This window comes from Triticum dicoccoides, chromosome 2A, assembly GCF_002162155.2.
Source record: "Triticum dicoccoides isolate Atlit2015 ecotype Zavitan chromosome 2A, WEW_v2.0, whole genome shotgun sequence".
Classification (NCBI taxonomy): Eukaryota; Viridiplantae; Streptophyta; class Magnoliopsida; order Poales; family Poaceae; genus Triticum; species Triticum dicoccoides.
This window is the reverse complement of record NC_041382.1, coordinates 224,411,327-224,429,589: the sequence shown is the minus strand read 5'-3', so window position 1 is coordinate 224,429,589 and position 18,263 is coordinate 224,411,327. Positions and strand designations below refer to the sequence as shown.

The 18,263-nt window shown below is 46.4% G+C and overlaps 1 protein-coding gene across 1 annotated transcript; it reads left to right on the top strand.

The window, feature by feature from the left end:
* The first annotated feature begins 820 nt into the window (after nucleotides 1-820).
* On the top strand, nucleotides 821-14,766 carry LOC119354324 (tRNA wybutosine-synthesizing protein 2/3/4-like). The gene is made up of 11 exons (XM_037621058.1): nucleotides 821-1,297; nucleotides 1,401-1,591; nucleotides 3,699-3,964; nucleotides 4,430-4,855; nucleotides 4,957-6,111; nucleotides 6,261-6,390; nucleotides 6,636-6,871; nucleotides 6,952-7,087; nucleotides 7,169-7,245; nucleotides 14,199-14,305; nucleotides 14,405-14,766. Exons 1-11 carry the CDS (start codon nucleotides 859-861, stop codon nucleotides 14,503-14,505), a joined length of 3,264 nt encoding a protein of 1,087 aa, XP_037476955.1. The 5' UTR covers nucleotides 821-858; the 3' UTR covers nucleotides 14,506-14,766.
* The last annotated feature ends 3,497 nt before the right edge of the window (nucleotides 14,767-18,263 follow it).

The window sequence follows — 18,263 nt, the reverse complement described above, 5'->3', positions numbered from 1 at the left end:
CCTTCTCACCAGATCGGGTCGGATCAGTGTCCCGAGATAGAAGATGCACACGGTGTCCGCCCCCTCGATCTACCTCTCCCAGCACGGCCCATCTCGACGAGATGTGGCCGTGATGGATCTGGCCGCGCCCCGTTGACTTCCTCGACTCGATCTGGAGCCTCCCCGCTTTAAGAAAAGAAGGTGAGTGGATGGCGGCGCCGGTGGGGAAGAGGGTGGCTTTGGGTGGGTGGGCGGAGGGGGAGGGAACAGGGCGGCTGTGCACGGGCATTCGAGGGGGCCTCGTTTGGCTGATGAGATTTCTTTGTTATGATTTACATATTAATTTTCTTAAAATCGGTTATTTGTTTCCTAATTAATGTGATTCAGTGGTTTTTCTTAAAATCAATTATTTGTTTTTTATTAATGTGATTGAGCAATTTAAGATAATATTAATTAATTTAGATTTGATTTTTAGAGATTGATCGTAATTGATTCTACATTATTAAATAATTTGCGCCAATATGAAAAATTCTGATATGTTCAGATTTTTTTCATTGTGTAAAAGGGTGACGCGAAAATAAATCGGTAAAGTAGGAAAGGGAACGAAAAAAATCTATGAATAAAAACCTGCGAAAAAACCCAATGAAAATGGAAGGTGAGACAAAAAAACCTAAAATGATTGCACCGATTAATTTGCCAGCCCAATCTTCTACTACTACCTCCGTTCACTTTTATAAGTTATTTCAAGCAGTTCAAAATAGGTTGTTTTGTATATTATCTAAAATGTCTTTAAGGTCTTATAAAAGTGAACAGTTCAACAAAACCTCCTCCGCAGCCTAAACCTCGGAAAAGCCCAACCCAAACCCTAAAGCAACCTCCATGGACTTCGCTCGCCGGAAAGCGGCGGCGCTGGCCGCGCTCTCCTCGCCGGCGCCGGACAAGTCACCGAAAGGCGGCGTAGACGCCCCCATCGCCCCGCTCCTCGACGCGCTGAACTCCCACGCGGATCTCTTCACCACGTCCTCCTGCTCCGGCCGCATCTCAGTTCTCGCGCAGCCCTCGCCGCAGTCCCAAGCGGCCGACCCCAAGCCCAAGAAGAAGGCCCGGGGCGGCGGGTGGTTGTACATCTCGCACGACCCCGCTGACCCGGACGCAGTTGTGGAGCTCCTGTTCGGTGGGACTGGATGCGGAGAGAGGGGTGGAGGGGACGAGCTCGTGTTCAGGTTCGAGCCGATGATCGTGGCGGTGGAGTGCAGGGATGCTGCGGCAGCCGCGGCGCTCGTGGCCGCTGCAATCGGGGCGGGGTTCCGGGAGTCAGGTGAGCCGGTTTGTACATCTCGGGTTTACATAGTAGAGTTCAGGTGGCGTGCTTGATTGACTTATTGTGTTCCATTTGCTTGCAATGTTGATGCCTTTTTTAGGTATCACAAGCTTGCAAAGACGGGCAATGGTAGCAATAAGATGTTCAATTCGCATGGAGGTGCCTCTTGGTCTGACAAATGAACTTGTTGTTTCTCCTGAGTACATCCGGTACCTTGTTAGAATTGCCAACTGTAAGATGGAGGCAAACAAGAAACGAATGGATGGCTTTCTAGACGTTTTGCAGTCAAAGGTATGTTTGTTTCTGCATCCTAGCAGATATTATCGTTTTCTTTTACTCTTACTGGCATTATTACTCCCTTGTTTGTTTAACCATTTGTCCATTACCATGCGCTTAGGCAAGTGTTATCACGTGAAGTTTGAACATGTATTTACTGACATATATATTAGTGCATATCAAGTTTAAATGGATTTTCAGTTGTCTTTTCCCAGACAGACTAGCCATGTTATTTTTAGTCAAGTAAACTCAATTAAGGAGTTATGATATACTCAACTTGTGAACAAAGACACGGATGCACTAGGAAGAACGAGCTCACATTGTCACAGTAATGGTGCAAATAGTATGGTGCTTATCTCATGCATTGAAACAAACTGACCACAGTTATGTTAAACTTCTTATTATGAGCAACTACCATGGTTCTGCCAACAGTAATGCAATCAACTCCTCAAACCAGGTCGATGCAGACTACACTCAACCAGCTTGCAGTGTTTACACGTGAGCACTCTTATGTGCATGCGCCACAACCTCACCTTATGCATGGACTCGATGCAACTCCCCGACCAAACCCACCGGTTCCTGACCGTTGCGCCTGGGATCTAGACTGGTCCCACATACCAAGTACCAACACTAGTCTTTCCTGCACACTTTTTCCTTACTCGCGCGCACCCAGAATCAACTTCCCAGTTGGTCACCCATCCTCAAATTGCTCCAAGCCAAGCACGCTTAACTTTGGGTTTCTTTTGGTTGGGCTCCCGGAAAAGAAGACGCACCTTGTTTATATGAATAGTACATCATTCCTATTAAACTGGGATGTCACATACCCCCCCCCCCCTCTGAAAGGAACTGACGTCCCTGTCGGCCCAGCAGGAATGTTACATGCCAGCATCCACATGTGCCCCATGTATGCATCACTGACCCGCACACACCCGTGTAACCGCGAGGGTCGGCTCTGATACCAATTGTAACGACTCGACAAAACCCACTGGTTCCTGGCCGTTGTGCGTGGGATTTAGACTGGCCCCACATACCAACACTAGTCTTTCCTGCGCACTTTGTCCTCACTCGTGCGCACCTGGGTCAATCACCCATCCTCAAATTGCTCCAAGCCAAACAAGCTTAACTTTGAGGTTCCTTCCGGTTGGGCTCCCAGAAAAGAAGGCACACCTTGTTTATATGAGTAGTCTATCATTCCTATTAAGCTGGGATGTCACACTCAATTACTCATGCATGGCTAGTTTAAACATACCTAGAAATACCTGTGACAAGGTCACCCCCTTAATCTTGTTCTTGTTTGATCACCTCCTCTCTCTGCATCTTAGCATTGCCGATTCGTCGTCAATGAAATTAGCATGCCCCTTTTCCATCTTCGGGTTGCAGAACTTCTAAATGAAGCCTCTTTAGTCCTGGCGGTTATAGCAGCAAGCCTTTGCGTTGTCAAAGGTGCAATTTTCTTGTCGGGGTCATGTCTGCGTATTCCCATCTCTGCCCTGGAACCTCACTTGGCGCGTGCGGGTGGTAGGTGCTCACCTTCCTCCTTATTGGGTTTTCCTTGAACGCCTTTAGCTGCTAAATACTCATTTGCGCAATATCACACCCAAGTCGCTGAATTGGTTGAGGGTGCAGAGGATTTTCACTAGCATTGGTGTCAAGGCTTGCAACATGTTACCAACTATATACAATTCTTTTGTCTTCTCTTCTAGGCATGTAGCATTTACATCTTGCTTATAACAGGGATGACTCACGTAGACCCATCAAGTGACCAGCCTTCGTGCATGCAGATGTTGTAGAATTCATCCTTGGTGGTCTGCGGCTTGGTTTTCATCACTAGGTTGATGCGCGCATAGATTGTCAATGAGATGCAAATGTATGTGGAGCTTGCTATATGGGATGCTGTAGTCATTCCTCAAAGGAGTCAATCATTGATTATGTCACCTTGGCCAGCCCAAATCTTTTTTAGGGTCGCCGTATGAATTGAGCTAAATGCAGTTGAAGCGGATGCAGTTAGAATCTTTAGGACAGTCATACAGTAACTTTAAGAGGAATAATTGTTCAAAATTTCAGAAGCTATACACTACTGGGTTTGTTTCTTGTAACATATTGTTTCCTTTCAAACTGCCAGGGTCTGCCAGGTATATCTAGGTTGCAAGTTCATACCAAAAAAGACGATCGATCTTTGGGCTCTGAAGTTCAGGCGTCACTCAATCAGAGTGTACAAACACATGATGAACTGTTAGTTACGGAAAAGAGACGTGGCAGCTATAATTGTGACGCTGGTACCAAAGGTGATTGTGAAATTGGTGAGAATTCAATAGAAGGGTCATATTATGAAAATCGAGATGCTGTACGCAACAACATTGCGAAGCATGGTTTTGGTAATGCTGAACGGCATGTTCTTATAACTCTCCTTTTCTCCATCTGTTCTATTTTTATTATTTCCATATAGTGACATTTTTTTGGCTCTTTGGATCCTTTAATGCATATTTGACATCATTTTGATATTGAGAAAATTATTGCAAGTACATGCTGGGTATGTATGCTTGGCCTGTCACGGCAATATTCTTTTGGTAAATATTGGCTTAATTAAGAAAAACATCAGTGCAAGGTTTTGCCGTTGTGTTTTAGCTCGCCAGCGAGTCAATTGGTTACCTGTCAGAGTATGTTACTAAGCCATGGTTGTTTTCCTGCACCAAATCATAAATATTCTATTGCTTCCCTAAAAGATAAATATTCTATCGCACAAGTGACAAGTCCTCATTCTACCAGTGGGCATCAGTTTTATTTGTATGTTTGTACTCATGACACAGCCGCTATATCACTAACCCTTTTTGTTCCTTCTGTTGTATACTGTAGATTAATGCATGAGGGAAGACTATCAGCATCATCGGGAAATAGAAGTTCCCATCTTTCTATTACTGAGTTGAAGATCAGTGGTGAACCAGTTGAGAAGCTCTTCTTATGGGGCCAATCTGCTTGTGCGTTTACTGTTGGAGGAGAGCAGCAGGTCCTAACTTTCGGTGGTTTTGGAGGACCAGGAAGACATTCAAGAAGGAATTATTCCCTTCTGCTTGATCCCACATCTGGTTTGTTGAAGGAAATAAACGTTAAAGGTTCACCTTCACCACGGATGGGTCATACAACTACTGCAGTAGGCAACCATATTTATGCTGTTGGAGGTAGGGCTGGTCCTTCAGAAATTCTTGATGATGTCTGGGTTTTGCAAAGCACAGAAAATAGATGGTCAAGAGTAGAGTGCAGTGGGGATATTTTCCATCCAAGGTACTGAAATTCCTGATGACTACACAAAATTAGGGTAGTACATAATGATAATAATATTATAAAGACATTCATTTCATGGAAGTCTTTCGTCCTGTATGCAGGCACCGACATGCTGCTGCAGCAGCAGCTTTGAAAATATATGTATTTGGTGGACTCAGTAATGAAGGCATATATTCTTGTCTGAATATATTGGACACAGAAAGCATGCGATGGAATGTGATTTCTGCTGCTGGTGAATGGCCATGTGCTCGACATTCACATTCTCTGGTGTCTTATGGGTCAACACTGTTCATGTTTGGGGGTCATGATGGTCAGCGGGCACTGAATGATTTTTATAGTTTTGATACAACAACACTTAGTTGGAACAAAGAAATCACTAGCGGAAGAACTCCCTCTCCTAGATTTTCACATTGCATGTTCATCTATAAACACTATATTGGGATACTTGGTGGTTGCCCAATCAGAGAAAACAACCAAGAAATAGCATTGCTACACTTAAAGCATAGAGTCTGGTTCCATGTCTCCATTCCAGCTCTAGGTCAATGCCTTTGTGTGCGTAGCTCATCTGTTGTCACCGATGATGATCTTGTTGTTATTGGCGGTGGTGCATCTTGCTATGCATTTGGAACAAAATTTTGTCAACCAGTAAAAATTGATCTTCATTTGCTGGAGTCAGTATTTGAACTTGCTTACAAGAAGAACGACAATGCCGTACAGAGTTGGGATGCAACATATACAATGGATTTACAAGAACGTGAGCAAAATGGCACCTTTATTAGTCATAACGTGAAGTCAATGGTTGATGCTGCCACTAATGGTATTGCTGGTTCAGATCCTCTGGTTTTCCAATTGGAAAAGAAATATGCCAAATTAGCGAAGGATATTCTAAAAAAGTTTGGATGGTTGGACCTTGCTAGAAAAGTTCAAGTGAGCCAGGATAATGTCCTTGTTCTTTTTCCTGTTAGTAGAAACTTCCACACCTTACTCACTGATCAACATTCCAAGCTGCTAGATGATGATTCATGTATCTCTAAAGGACTACTGGGATGTCCGGAAAAGAAGCTTATCGGTGCTAGCATTGCTCTTCATGAAGCATTGGAAATATTATCATCGTTTCATGGTTCTTTTTTGAAAGATGAACTAGCTCTCAGCCGAAAAGCTTATAAATCTCCTCAAATCATCATGAGAGAACTTATATCTTCTCTACTGGAAAGAAAAGGAATGCCCTCTCGGTTGTTAGAGCAGCTGCCAACTAGGTCTGTTCTCACTGACCTGCTTAGAATAGGTGAACTTATTATTCTGAAAACTAGAAGTACAAGTAGTATGGAAACATACTTGTTAAAATAAAAATATATGTCTTGTTCAGACATCTTACTTGCTGAATTTTTAATTTTTTGATGCCCAGGTGGGAAACCTTAGGTGATATCACCGTGCTTCCAAAGACTTGTTTTAAGGACCTGCTGTGGGAATCAGTTAGAGAAGAACTTTGGCAACTAGTTGCCAAGTCGCTTGGGGCGCAACGTCTTGCACGCCAAGTAAGTTACTATGAGTTTCCACTCTCTAAGTGGCAGTAAAATACTTGGAATCTGAAACTAAAACAGTTGTCCTGTCATATTATAGATTATAATATGTCGTGTCCACTTTAAGCACATACTTCCTGATGTAAGGTGCTGCTTATTGAATAACTTATAACATCTATGTGTTTCCATTAGCAGGTTAAAAGCAGTTCCTTCTTTTGAGGATGTGAATATGTGATTGACTTGGTCTTCCTGTTTTGCAGGGGAAAATCATGCCAAATGGCACAAGAGATAGTACATTAGAACTTCTTGTGGGTGATAATGGGTGGGTAACCCATAATGAAAATGGCATCTCTTATTCACTCGATGCAACAAAATGCATGTTTTCTTCTGGTAATCGCTCTGAGAAGCTTCGAATGGGACAGCTTGATTGTAGAGATGAAGTGGTTGTGGACTTGTTTTCCGGAATTGGATACTTTGTGCTCCCATTTCTTGTGAAGTATATTCTCGATGACATCCTTGGTCTTAGTTCTAAGTGATTTTCTTCCGCTGCAAAATATAATCCTTATTTCTTTGCAGGGCTAATGCGAAGTTGGTTTATGCATGTGAATGGAATCCACATGCTCTGGAGGCTCTTCAGCGGAATGTAATGGACAACCATGTAGCAGATCGATGCGTTATACTTGAAGGAGATAACCGTTTGACAGCACCAAAAGTATGCGGTGAACACATTTCATTTGTTGAGCTAAATACCTGCACTATGATTGCTGCTTACTGTTTTCCTTCCTTTAATTAGGGGGTTGCTGATCGTGTTTGTCTTGGGCTGATACCCTGCAGTGAATGTAGCTGGGCTACTGCTGTTAGGGCTTTGAGGTAATTTCTCTTCACCACCACCACGGTGCTAACTACTTTGGGAGCTTCTCGTTGACTGATTCCTTGCTGTTAGTGCTTGCAAGCTTAGTTTGGCCTACTCCATGGGACCAGCTGGGATTACATTTTAAGTCATAAAGATTAATTCAATAATGTTATTTTTCGAGAAAACGCAAATGGCCTTTGCGTTTCATTGCATTGGACAACAACAACAACAACAACAACAAAGCCTTTAGTCCCAAACAAGTTGGGGTAGGCTAGAGGTGAAACCCATAAGATCTCGCAACCAACTCATGGCTCAGGCACATGGATAGCAGGCTTCCACGCACCCCTGTCCATAGCTAGCTCTTTGTCGATACTCCAATCCTTCAGGTCTCTCTTAACGGACTCCTCCCATGTCAAAATCGGTCGACCCCGCCCTCTCTTGACATTCTCCGCACGCTTTAGCCGTCCGCTATGCACTGGAGCTTCTGGAGGCCTGCGCTGAATATGCCCAAACCATCTCAAACGATGTTGGACAAGCTTCTCCTCAATTGGTGCTACCCCAACTCTATCTCGTATATCATCATTCCGGACTCGATCCTTCCTCGTGTGGCCACACATCCATCTCAACATACGCATCTCCGCCACACCTAACTGTTGAACATGTCGCCTTTTAGTCGGCCAACACTCCGCGCCATACAACATTGCGGGTCGAACCGCCGTCCTGTAGAACTTGCCTTTTAGCTTTTGTGGCACTCTCTTGTCACAGAGAATGCTAGAAGCTTGGCGCCACTTCATCCATCCGGCTTTGATTCGATGGTTCACATCTTCATCAATACCCCCATCCTCCTGCAACATTGACCCCAAATACCGAAAGGTGTCCTTCCGAGGTACCACCTGGCCATCAAGGCTAACCTCCTCCTCCTCACAGCTAGTAGTACTGAAACCGCACATCATGTACTCGGTTTTAGTTCTACTAAGCCTAAACCCTTTCGATTCCAAGGTTTGTCTCCATAACTCTAACTTCCTATTTACCCCCGTCCGACTATCGTCAACTAGCACCACATCATCCGCAAAGAGCATACACCATGGGATATCTCCTTATATACCCCTTGTGACCTCATCCATCACCAATGCAAAAAGATAAGGGCTCAAAGCTGACCCCTGATGCAGTCCTATCTTAATCGGGAAGTCATCGGTGTCGACATCACTTGTTCGAACACTTGTCACAACATTATTGTACATGTCCTTGATGAGGGTAATGTACTTTGCTGGGACTTTGTGTTTCTCCAAGGCCCACCACATGACATTCCGCGGTATCTTATCATAGGCCTTCTCCAAGTCAATGAACACCATATGCAAGTCCTTCTTATGCTCCCTATATCTCTCCATAAGTTGTCGTACCAAGAAAATGGCTTCCATGGTCGACCTCCCAGGCATGAAACCAAACTGATTTTTGGTCACGCTTGTCATTCTTCTTAAGCGGTGCTCAATGACTCTCTCCCGTAGCTTCATTGTATGGCTCATCAGCTTAATTCCACGGTAATTAGTACAACTCTGAACATCCCCCTTGTTCTTGAAGATTGGTACTAATATACTCCGTCTCCATTCTTCTGGCATCTTGTTTGCCCGAAAAATGAGGTTGAAAAGCTTGGTTAGCCATACTATCGCTATGTCCCCGAGACCTTTCCACACCTCAATGGGGATACAATCAGGGCCCATCGCCTTGCCTCCTTTCATCCTTTTTAAAGCCTCCTTCACCTCAGACTCCTGGATGCGCCGCACAAAACGCATGCTGGTCTCATCAAAGGAGTCATTCAGTTCAATGGTAGAACTCTCATTCTCCCCATTGAACAGCTTGTCGAAGTACTCCCGCCATCTATGCTTAATCTCTTCGTCCTTCACCAAGAGTTGGCCTGCTCCGTCCTTGATGCATTTGACTTGGCCAATATCCCTCGTCTTCCTCTCCCGGATCTTAGCCATCTTATAGATGTCCCTTTCACCTTCCTTCGTGCCTAACCATTGGTAGAGGTCCTCATATGCTCGACCCCTTGCTTCACCAACAGCTCGCTTTGCGGCCTTCTTCGCCATCTTGTACTTCTCTATGTTGTCTGCACTCCTATCCAGGTATAGGCGCCTGAAGCAATCTTTCTTCTCTTTAAGCGCCTTCTGGACATCATCATTCCACCACCAGGTATCCTTATCTTCGCTTTTCCTTCCCCTGGACACTCCAAACTCCTCCGAGGCCACCTTACGAATGCAAGTCGCCATCTTCATCCACACATTGTCCGCATCCCCTCCTTCCTCCCAAGGGCCCTCCTTAAATACCCTCTCCTTGAACACCTGAGCTACCTCCCCCTTGAGCTTCCACCACTTCGTTCTAGCGACCTTGGCACGCTTATCCCGCTGGACACGAATCCGAAAGCGGAAGTCAGCAACCACCAGCTTATGCTGGGGTACAACACTCTCCCCAGGTATCACCTTACAGTCTAGGCACGCACGCCTATCTTCTCTTCTCGAGAGGATGAAATCAATCTGGCTAGAGTGTTGGCCACTACTAAAAGTCACCAGATGTGATTCTCTCTTTCTAAAGAGGGTGTTAGCTACAATCATGTTGTAGGCTAGAGCAAAGCTTAAGACATCTTCTCCTTCTTGATTCCTGATGCCATAGCCAAAGCCCCCATGCGCCCCTTCAAAACCTGTGTTAGATGTACCCACGTGGCCATTGAGGTCTCCTCCTATGAAGAGCTTCTCACCAATCGGTACACTCCTAACCATGTCTTCCAAGCCTTCCCAGAACTCCCTCTTGGTGTTCTCATTGTGGCCTACTTGCGGGGCATATGCGCTGATAACATTGAGAACCAAGTCCTCAGCTACCAGCTTGACCAGGATAATCCGGTCCCCACGTCTCCTGACGTCTACCACTCCATACCTGAGGCTCTTGTTGATCAAGATGCCTACGCCATTTCTGTTTGCAGCCGTCCCCGTGTACCACAGCTTGAAGCCGGTATCCTCCACCTCCTTCGCCTTCTGTCCTCTCCATTTGGTTTCTTGGACGCAAAGGATATCAACACCTCTCCTCACTGCTGCATCAACTAGCTCCCGAAGCTTCCCTGTCAGAGACCCTACGTTCTAGCTACCTAAGCGAATCCTCCTAGGCTCGGCTAGCTTCCTTACCCTTCGCACTCGTCGAGTCAAATGCGAAGACTCTTGCTCATTTTCCACTACATCCGGGCGCCGATGTAGCGCGCCACTAAGGATGCGACGACCCGATCCTCGCTCACTTGCCACCGTATCCGGATCAAGATACGGCGCGCCACTTGGGGGGTGACGGCCCGGCCCTTGCCCATTTTCCACCACACCCGGGTTCCGATGTGGCGCGTCGCTGAGAGGGTTACGCCCCAACGAAAATCTTTTGGGTTTCATCTCCATAAGAGTGGCTGAGTTTTTACGTTGGCTCGCCAAGCCTATCACAACCCTCCTCCTTTACCCGGGCTTGGGACCGGCTATGTTGAGACAACATAGGCGGAGTTGCGTTTCATTGCATTGGAAAGATAGGGAATTTACATCCTCCTAGGAAGCAGGTTTACACAGTTGTCAGGTGATCAGTGGACATCCCATGATGATGGCAAAACGACCCTGAGCCCTTGAGCCCCGGCCTTTGCCCAACATCGGGCCTCATCCTTGATCCTGTCGACAAGCTCATTGAGCGATGGGCTCACATGGTCAAAAACGCACGCATTCCTGTGTTTCCAGATCATCCACGGCACCAAAAGCGCCACGGATTTCAGCGCCTTACAGATCGCTGGCGGTGTGGAGTCCTTCGCGCGCAGCCACCAGTCCATGAGCGAGTCGTCGTGCTCGGGCGTCGGCACCGGTAAGCGCAGCCAAGCTAGGATCTCGTGCCATGTGTGAGCGAAGGGGCACGCGAGCATCAGGTGTCTGATCGTCTCCGGCTCTTGGCCGCATAGAAGGCATCGCGGGTGGTGCTGCAGGCCACGGCGTGCAAGCCGCTCCGCTGTCCAATAGCGATCTTGGCAAGCCAGCCAGTGGAAAAATTTCACTCTTGGCGGTGCCCAGCTCCTCCAAATGAGCTTCCAGGAGTGGCAGCCCATCGCGCCTTGGAAGGTTGCCCGGTAGCAGGACTGAGCAGTGTACACGCCGTTAGCGGTCCAGCTCCAGAGCAGCTTGTCCGGCTCGTTGGACAGCTCGACGTGCTGCACAAGGTGCCAAAGCTTCAGGTACTGTCCAATCTCGGGAAGGCCAAGCAGCCCATGGATGTCGCGCACCCAGCTGTTGCCGGCCAAGGCCTCCGCCACCGTTCTCGATTTCCGGCGATGCTTGGGGATGCACTGGAAGAGCATGGGTGCAAGCTCGCGAACGGACTGGCCGCCGAGCCAGCGGTCCTCCCAGAAGAGGGCGGTCGAGCCGTCCCCAATGGCCATGGTCGTGGAAGCGTGAAAGAGGGCGCGCTCTTCCAACGAAAACTGCTTCCAGGAGTGGCAGCCCGTCGCGCCTTGGAAGGTTGCCCGGTAGCAGGACTGAGCAGTGTACACGCCGTTAGCGGTCCAGCTCCAGAGCAGCTTGTCCGGCTCGTTGGACAGCTCGACGTGCTGCACAAGGTGCCAAAGCTTCAGGTACTGTCCAATCTCGGGAAGGCCAAGCAGCCCATGGATGTCGCGCACCCAGCTGTTGCCGGCCAAGGCCTCCGCCACCGTTCTCGATTTCCGGCGATGCTTGGGGATGCACTGGAAGAGCATGGGTGCAAGCTCGCGAACGGACTGGCCGCCGAGCCAGCGGTCCTCCCAGAAGAGGGCGGTCGAGCCGTCCCCGATGGCCATGGTCGTGGAAGCGTGAAAGAGGGCGCGCTCTTCCAACGAAAACTGCAGGTCCAGCCCCTGCCATGCGCGCTCAGTGTCCGTATGCGCAAGCCATAGCCAACGTAGCCGGAGCGCGAGCCCCGTGCGCTCGAGATCCCGGACACCTAGGCCACCATATTCGAGCGGGCGTCAGACCCGGCGCCAATTCACGTGACAGTGACCACCGTGGGCGTCCGCGCGGCCGGCCCAAAGAAAACCTCGTTGAATCTTCTCAAGTTGCTTCAGGGTTTTCTTGGGGGTGCGAGCGCGAGCAATTGGTGAATTGGGATCGCGCTGAGCACCGACTTGACAAGCGCCAGCCGACCAGCCTTGTTCATCAGCCATGCCTTCCAGGTAGGGAGCCGGCCCGCCACCGCATCGACGAGAGGTTGCAGCTGGGCCGCGGAGGGGCGACGGGTGGTGAGCGGGATGCCTAAATAGGTGATCGGCAGCGTCACCACGGGGCACCCGAGCAGCTCAAACAGTCCCGCGTCAGAATCATCGCCGTGGAGAACCGTGGCAGAACTCTTGGTGTAGTTCACCTGGAGCCCAGAAGCCGTGCCAAACACGTCCAGGATGCCTTTGACAGCGGAGACCTCCTCGATGGTGGCGTGACAGAAGAGCATCACGTCGTCGGCGTAGAGGGAGATCGCTGTTATTGCCACGATCCTTATAAAATTTGTAAATTATGTGACTCCCTGCATGTTAAAAAACGGGCAGCCCGGTGCACGTAGCTCCCGCTTGTGCAGGGTCCAGGGAAGGGTCCGACCACCTTGGGTCTACAGTACGCAACCTTTCCGTACATTTCTGTAAGAGGCTGTTTCCAGGACTCGAACCCGTGACCTCATGGTCACAAGGCAACAGCTTTACCGCTGTGCCAAGGCTCCCCTTCACTCCCCGCATGTTAAAATCAAAAGAAAACTATTTTTCTTAACTTTGCTTCTCACTGGACCCACAGACCCGCTCAGCCCATCTGCTTTAGAGTCTGGATACGCTTGAGATGCCCAATGATGCGGCACTACTGCGTATGTGTTGTCCTGGTTCAATGGGGCCATCAACAGCTATCGTGGATACAAACGACTGAGCGCAGAAGCATCATAACATGTATCATTCCATCTATATTATGGATAACAGGAACACAAAAGTAAATACACCACCGTAAGCAGAACTCTGTAATTATGCCTTTAATCCAGCAAATTAATACAACACGAAGCACTAGATAATAAGGGTTCATTCAGTTTGGAGGAAACCAAAACGTCAAAATTAGAAGTAGTATATGAATGTGATAGGATGGCATTTCCCAATTGCCATCGTAAGGAATTGCATTGCCTCGTTCCCATGCAAAACATGAGCTTTGGGTGGATGTGTAGTTTCCTCCAAAAACACAGGAATTAGAAGTAGTATAGGGAATGTGATAGGATGGCACTTGCCATCGTAAGAAATTGCATTGCCTCATTCCTATGCAAAACATGAGCTTTGGGGGATGTGTAGTTTCCTCCAAAAACACAGGAAAAGAATAGTATTCCTGAGGAATTCCTGTACTCGTTTCCTACAAACCGAATGCGTCTATAGGAAACTTTCCTCTGGAATCCTCATTCCTGTGTTTTTCCTACGGAAATCCTCCAAATCGAATGAGGCCTAAAGAATGTAGAGCAAAACTAGCAGAGAGAGGTACCTTGTTTGCCATTTCAACATTACAGCTTACGGGTGCAAAAAATAATTCATAGAGTCTAGCAGTTTGGTGTGACCTATAATAACATCTATTTCTAGATTGTTTTTACACGACAAAAATGCCTTCATGAATATTTTTTCAATGTGCCTAGACAAAAAAAGGAAGGCTGAGCTCGGTTTTTTTTGGAGTAAAGGCAGTGCCACATATCAGAAGTAGTGTTGTTTTTTATTGGAGTGAACTATTGGGAAAAGTGAATGCCCCATTAATTACATCATCATCACATCTTTCGCGCAAGTGTGTAGTCTGTTATAGACAGGTTTGCCAGCGAATGGGCTGTATGGTTACATTCTTCTGCAAATGTATACTACAGAGTTTTGTCAAGTTTGTTAGTGCAGAATGAATATCTTAAGTCCTGATTCTATTATGTTCTCTACATGTACTAGGGTTGGCGGAGGCGTATTACATATACATGGGAACGTCAACGACTCAGACGAGGCGCGCTGGTTGGACAATGTTGTCGAATCTATCAGTAGCATTGCGACAGCTCATGGTACAGTGTCTTTAGTTTTCAGCTAGCAAGCATTTGTTATTCCTGTCGAAACACATAACTCTTGTCCTTACACGCCATGGGCTGTTGTCTGTGTCTCAGGACTGTCTTGGAAAGTCTCTCTGGAGCATGTCGAACGAGTCAAATGGTATGGGCCGCACATTCGACATGTTGTAGCTGATGTCAGATGCGGGTCAAACTGACAAAACGAAAGCAGCTGAAGATGGTCCGTTTTATGCTTGGGGACTCTGGACTTAAGTGTAACATGCTCTCCCTTTTTGCTGTTCTTAAGGGAGGAATTTTTGTTATCCATCAGAGAATAAAACCATGTATATTGTACCCTAGAAAAGAAAAGAAGGAAGCATGTTCTGCTACTTTTTTACCCCTTAAATCAGCATGTTCTGGTACTTAAATATACAATAAAATATAACGTTTATTTTATTCATAAAGCTTCCATCGAATAATGTTTTAGAATTGTGCTCCGTCTTATTCATAAAGTGTGGCTATTTTGTAGATTCATACAAGATACGGCTTTGTGTGCATTGAAATAGCAACAAGTTGGCCTCTCGGTCTCATTTCTGTATACATTTGATTCATACACGCAGCCAGCGTGTCCATGTGATCTGAATGAATTTCTCTATCCTGTTTTATGTTGTGATGTCTTTGATTTTTGTCTCTTCCAGATTTACATATAGATGCCTTGATGAATACTCAAGAATTTTGTGTGTTCTTTTCTATTTACGGCCTTTAGGTTTTTTTATAATGATTCTAAAACGAGGTCACTCCTACTAATCTTGCTCTCCAGGCCTGGTGGCAGGATGCTTGGTCAAGAATGCAGGGTGAGCAAAAGAAAACTAGGAACACTTTTATCTCTCTGGTCATCTAGAGCATATGGAAGGAGCAAGATAGCGGGCTTTGATAGTGTCTTCACACCGCCCTAGAGGGGGTGCCACTAAGGGCTTTCTCATGGAACGCGGTGCAATGTGGTTTTATGCACGCCTATGAGCAGGCTACGCTGCACGCTGGTCTTCTATTGCTTTCTCAGGCCTATTACTTCCCCCTGAGATGCTTCCAAGGGTTCTATTATGCTCCATTGTATTTTTTTTTCCTTTTTTGATTGCATTTCCTTCTCTGTTTCTTTTTTTATATGCAAGGCCATAAATTTTTACCATGCATTCTTGCTCACACGGAAAATTACTTCAAAATACACATGCTTCTAAAAATGCACATCCTTTTCAAGACTATGTATATCTTATTATCAAAAGTTATAAGGCAAAATGTGTTTGCCCACGACTAAAAGAAGTAATACATTGTACTTTTTTTCAAAGCACGCATGGAATTAGCGGGCTCCTTCAGGTATTTCAAGGGAAAAAACAGAATCTGTTTAACTAATTTTCTATATTGCTTATTTATGCATTTGTGACCATAGCTTTCCACTTTAGCTCATAAACTGGATGGCAAAATAGAGTTTGACCATTTCATATCTATGTTGTCTTATTAGGAAAATAAAGTTTGTTTTATAGTTGATGCTTAATATGTTTTATCGACCGGTGAATGCTCAACTTTAGCTCATAAACTCGATGGCAAATGCTAATTCTGATGAGCCTTTTGCCACTTATTGTTTTATGGTTGTCTAGACAACTGATGGCATGCTTCTTTCTTGCTAATTGTCAATTCTCCGCTTGCATGTGTTGTGTGGTCCGCCTGTCATAGAAATAAAAAAGGGCCCATCTGCCCACCCATTTCCTTACTCCTCCTTTTTCTCTTTTTCCACGGCCATGGATTCATGCGTACATGCAGGCGGGGCGCGGGAGCAGGCGCAGCGGCGGCGGGGCGGGCGAGGCGCGGCGAGGCAGGCGCGAGCGAGGGCGGGGCGAGCCGAGGCAGGCGCGGGCGAGGCGCGGCCGGCGGCGAGGCAGGCGCGGGAGAGGCGAGGGCGGGCGCGAGTGGGGGCGGGGCGTGGGCGCGCGCGGGGCGCGGCGTGGCGCGGGAGGTGGTGATACGTCCATTTTGCATCATGCTTTTATATCAATATTTATTGCATTATGGGCTGTTATTACACATTATGTCACAATACTTATGTCTATTCTTTCTTATTTTACAAGGTTTACATAAAAAGAAAGAATGCCGGCAACTGGGATTCTGTGATGGAAAAGGAGCAAATATTAGAGACCTATTCTGCACAGCTCCAAAAGTCCTGAAACTCCACGGAAGACGTCTTCCAAATATATAAAAAATACTGAGAGCAAGAACTTCACCAGGGGGGCCACATCCTGCCCACGAGGGTGGGGGCGCGCCCTACCCCCTGGGCACGCCCCCTACCTCGTGGGCCCCCTGGTGGCCCTCCGGTGGCCATTTTCTGCTATATGGAGTCTTTCGATGAAAAAAAAATCATAAGCCATCTTCTCGGACAAAACTCCGCCGCAACGAGGCGGAATCTTGGCGGAACCAATCTAGGGCTCTGGCGGAGCTGTTCTGCCGGGGAAACTTCCCTCCCGGAGGGGAAAATCATCGCCATCGTCATCACCAACGCTCCTCTTATCGGGAGAGGGCAATCTTCATCAACATCTTCATCAGCACCATCTCATCTCAAAACCCTAGTTCATCTCTTGTATCCAATTCTTATCTCCAAGTCCGGGATTGGTGCTAGTAGGTTGCTAGTAGTGTTCATTACTCCTTATAGTTGATGCTAGTTGGTTTAATTGGTGGAAGATCATATGTTCAGATCCTATATGCATATTAATACCCCTCTGATTATGAACATGTTTATGCTTTGTGAGTAGTTACTTTTGTTCCTGAGGACATGGGAGAAGTCTTGCTATTAGTAGTCATGCGAATTTGGTATTCGTTTGATATTTTGATGAGATGTATGTTGTCTCTCCTCTAGTGGTGTTATGTGAACATCGACTACATGACACTTCACCATTATTTGGGCCTAGAGGAAGGCATCGAGAAGTAATAAGTAGATGATGGGTTGCTAGAGTGACAGAAGCTTAAACCCTAGTTTATGCGTTGCTTCGTAAGGGGCTGATTTGGATCCATATGTTTCATGCTATGGTTAGGTTTACCTTAATACTTTTATTGTAGTTGCGCATGCTTACAATAGAGGTTAAGCATAAGTGGGATGCTTGTCCAAGTAAGAGCAGTACCCAAGCACCGGTCCACCCATATACCAAATTATCAAAGTACCGAACGCGAATCATATGAACATGATGAAAACTAGCTTGACGATATTCCGATGTGTCCCTGGGAGCACTTTACATCATATAAGAGTTTGTCTAGACTTGTTCTTTGCTACAAAAAGGATTGGGCCACCTTGCTACACCTTATTTACTTTTGTTACTTGTTGCTCGTTACAAATTATCTTATCACAAAACTATCTGTTACCACTTATTTCAGTACTTGCAGAGAATATCTTGCTGGAAACCGCTTATCATTTCCTTCTGCTCCTCGTTGGGTTCGACACTCTTACTTATCGAAAGGACTACGATAGATCCCCTATACTTGTGGGTCATCAAGACTCTTTTCTGGCGCCGTTGCCGGGGAGTGAAGCGCCTTTGGTAGGTGGAATTTGGTAAGGAAAAATTTATATAGTGTGCTGAAATTTACTGTCACTTATTACCATGGAAAGTAATCCTCTGAGGGGCTTGTTCGGGGTATCTTCACCCCGACCAGTAGAGTAAAGAATTGCTCCTCAACCTACTGAACCTACTGAAAATAAAAATGAAAATGCTTGCTTTGAAGTTCCTTCGGGTATGATAGAAAAACTGCTAACTAATCCTTTTTTAGAGATGGAACAGAACATCCTGATGAACATCTGATATATGTGGATGAAGTTTGTGGATTATTTAAGCTTGCAGGTGTATCCGGAGATGTTGTTAAGAAGAAGGACTTCCCTTTATCTTTGAGGGGAGATGCATCGACATGGTATAGGCTATGTGATGATATGGGGTCTTGGAAT

Coding starts and splice junctions, on each gene's coding strand:
- LOC119354324 (XM_037621058.1), top strand. CDS start 859: ATGGACTTCGCTCGCCGGAAAGCGGCGGCGCTGGCCGCGCTCTCCTCG. Junction 1,592..3,698: donor TAGACGTTTTGCAGTCAAAG/GTATGTTTGTTT, acceptor TCAAACTGCCAG/GGTCTGCCAGGTATATCTAG. Junction 14,306..14,404: donor TAGCATTGCGACAGCTCATG/GTACAGTGTCTT, acceptor TCTGTGTCTCAG/GACTGTCTTGGAAAGTCTCT.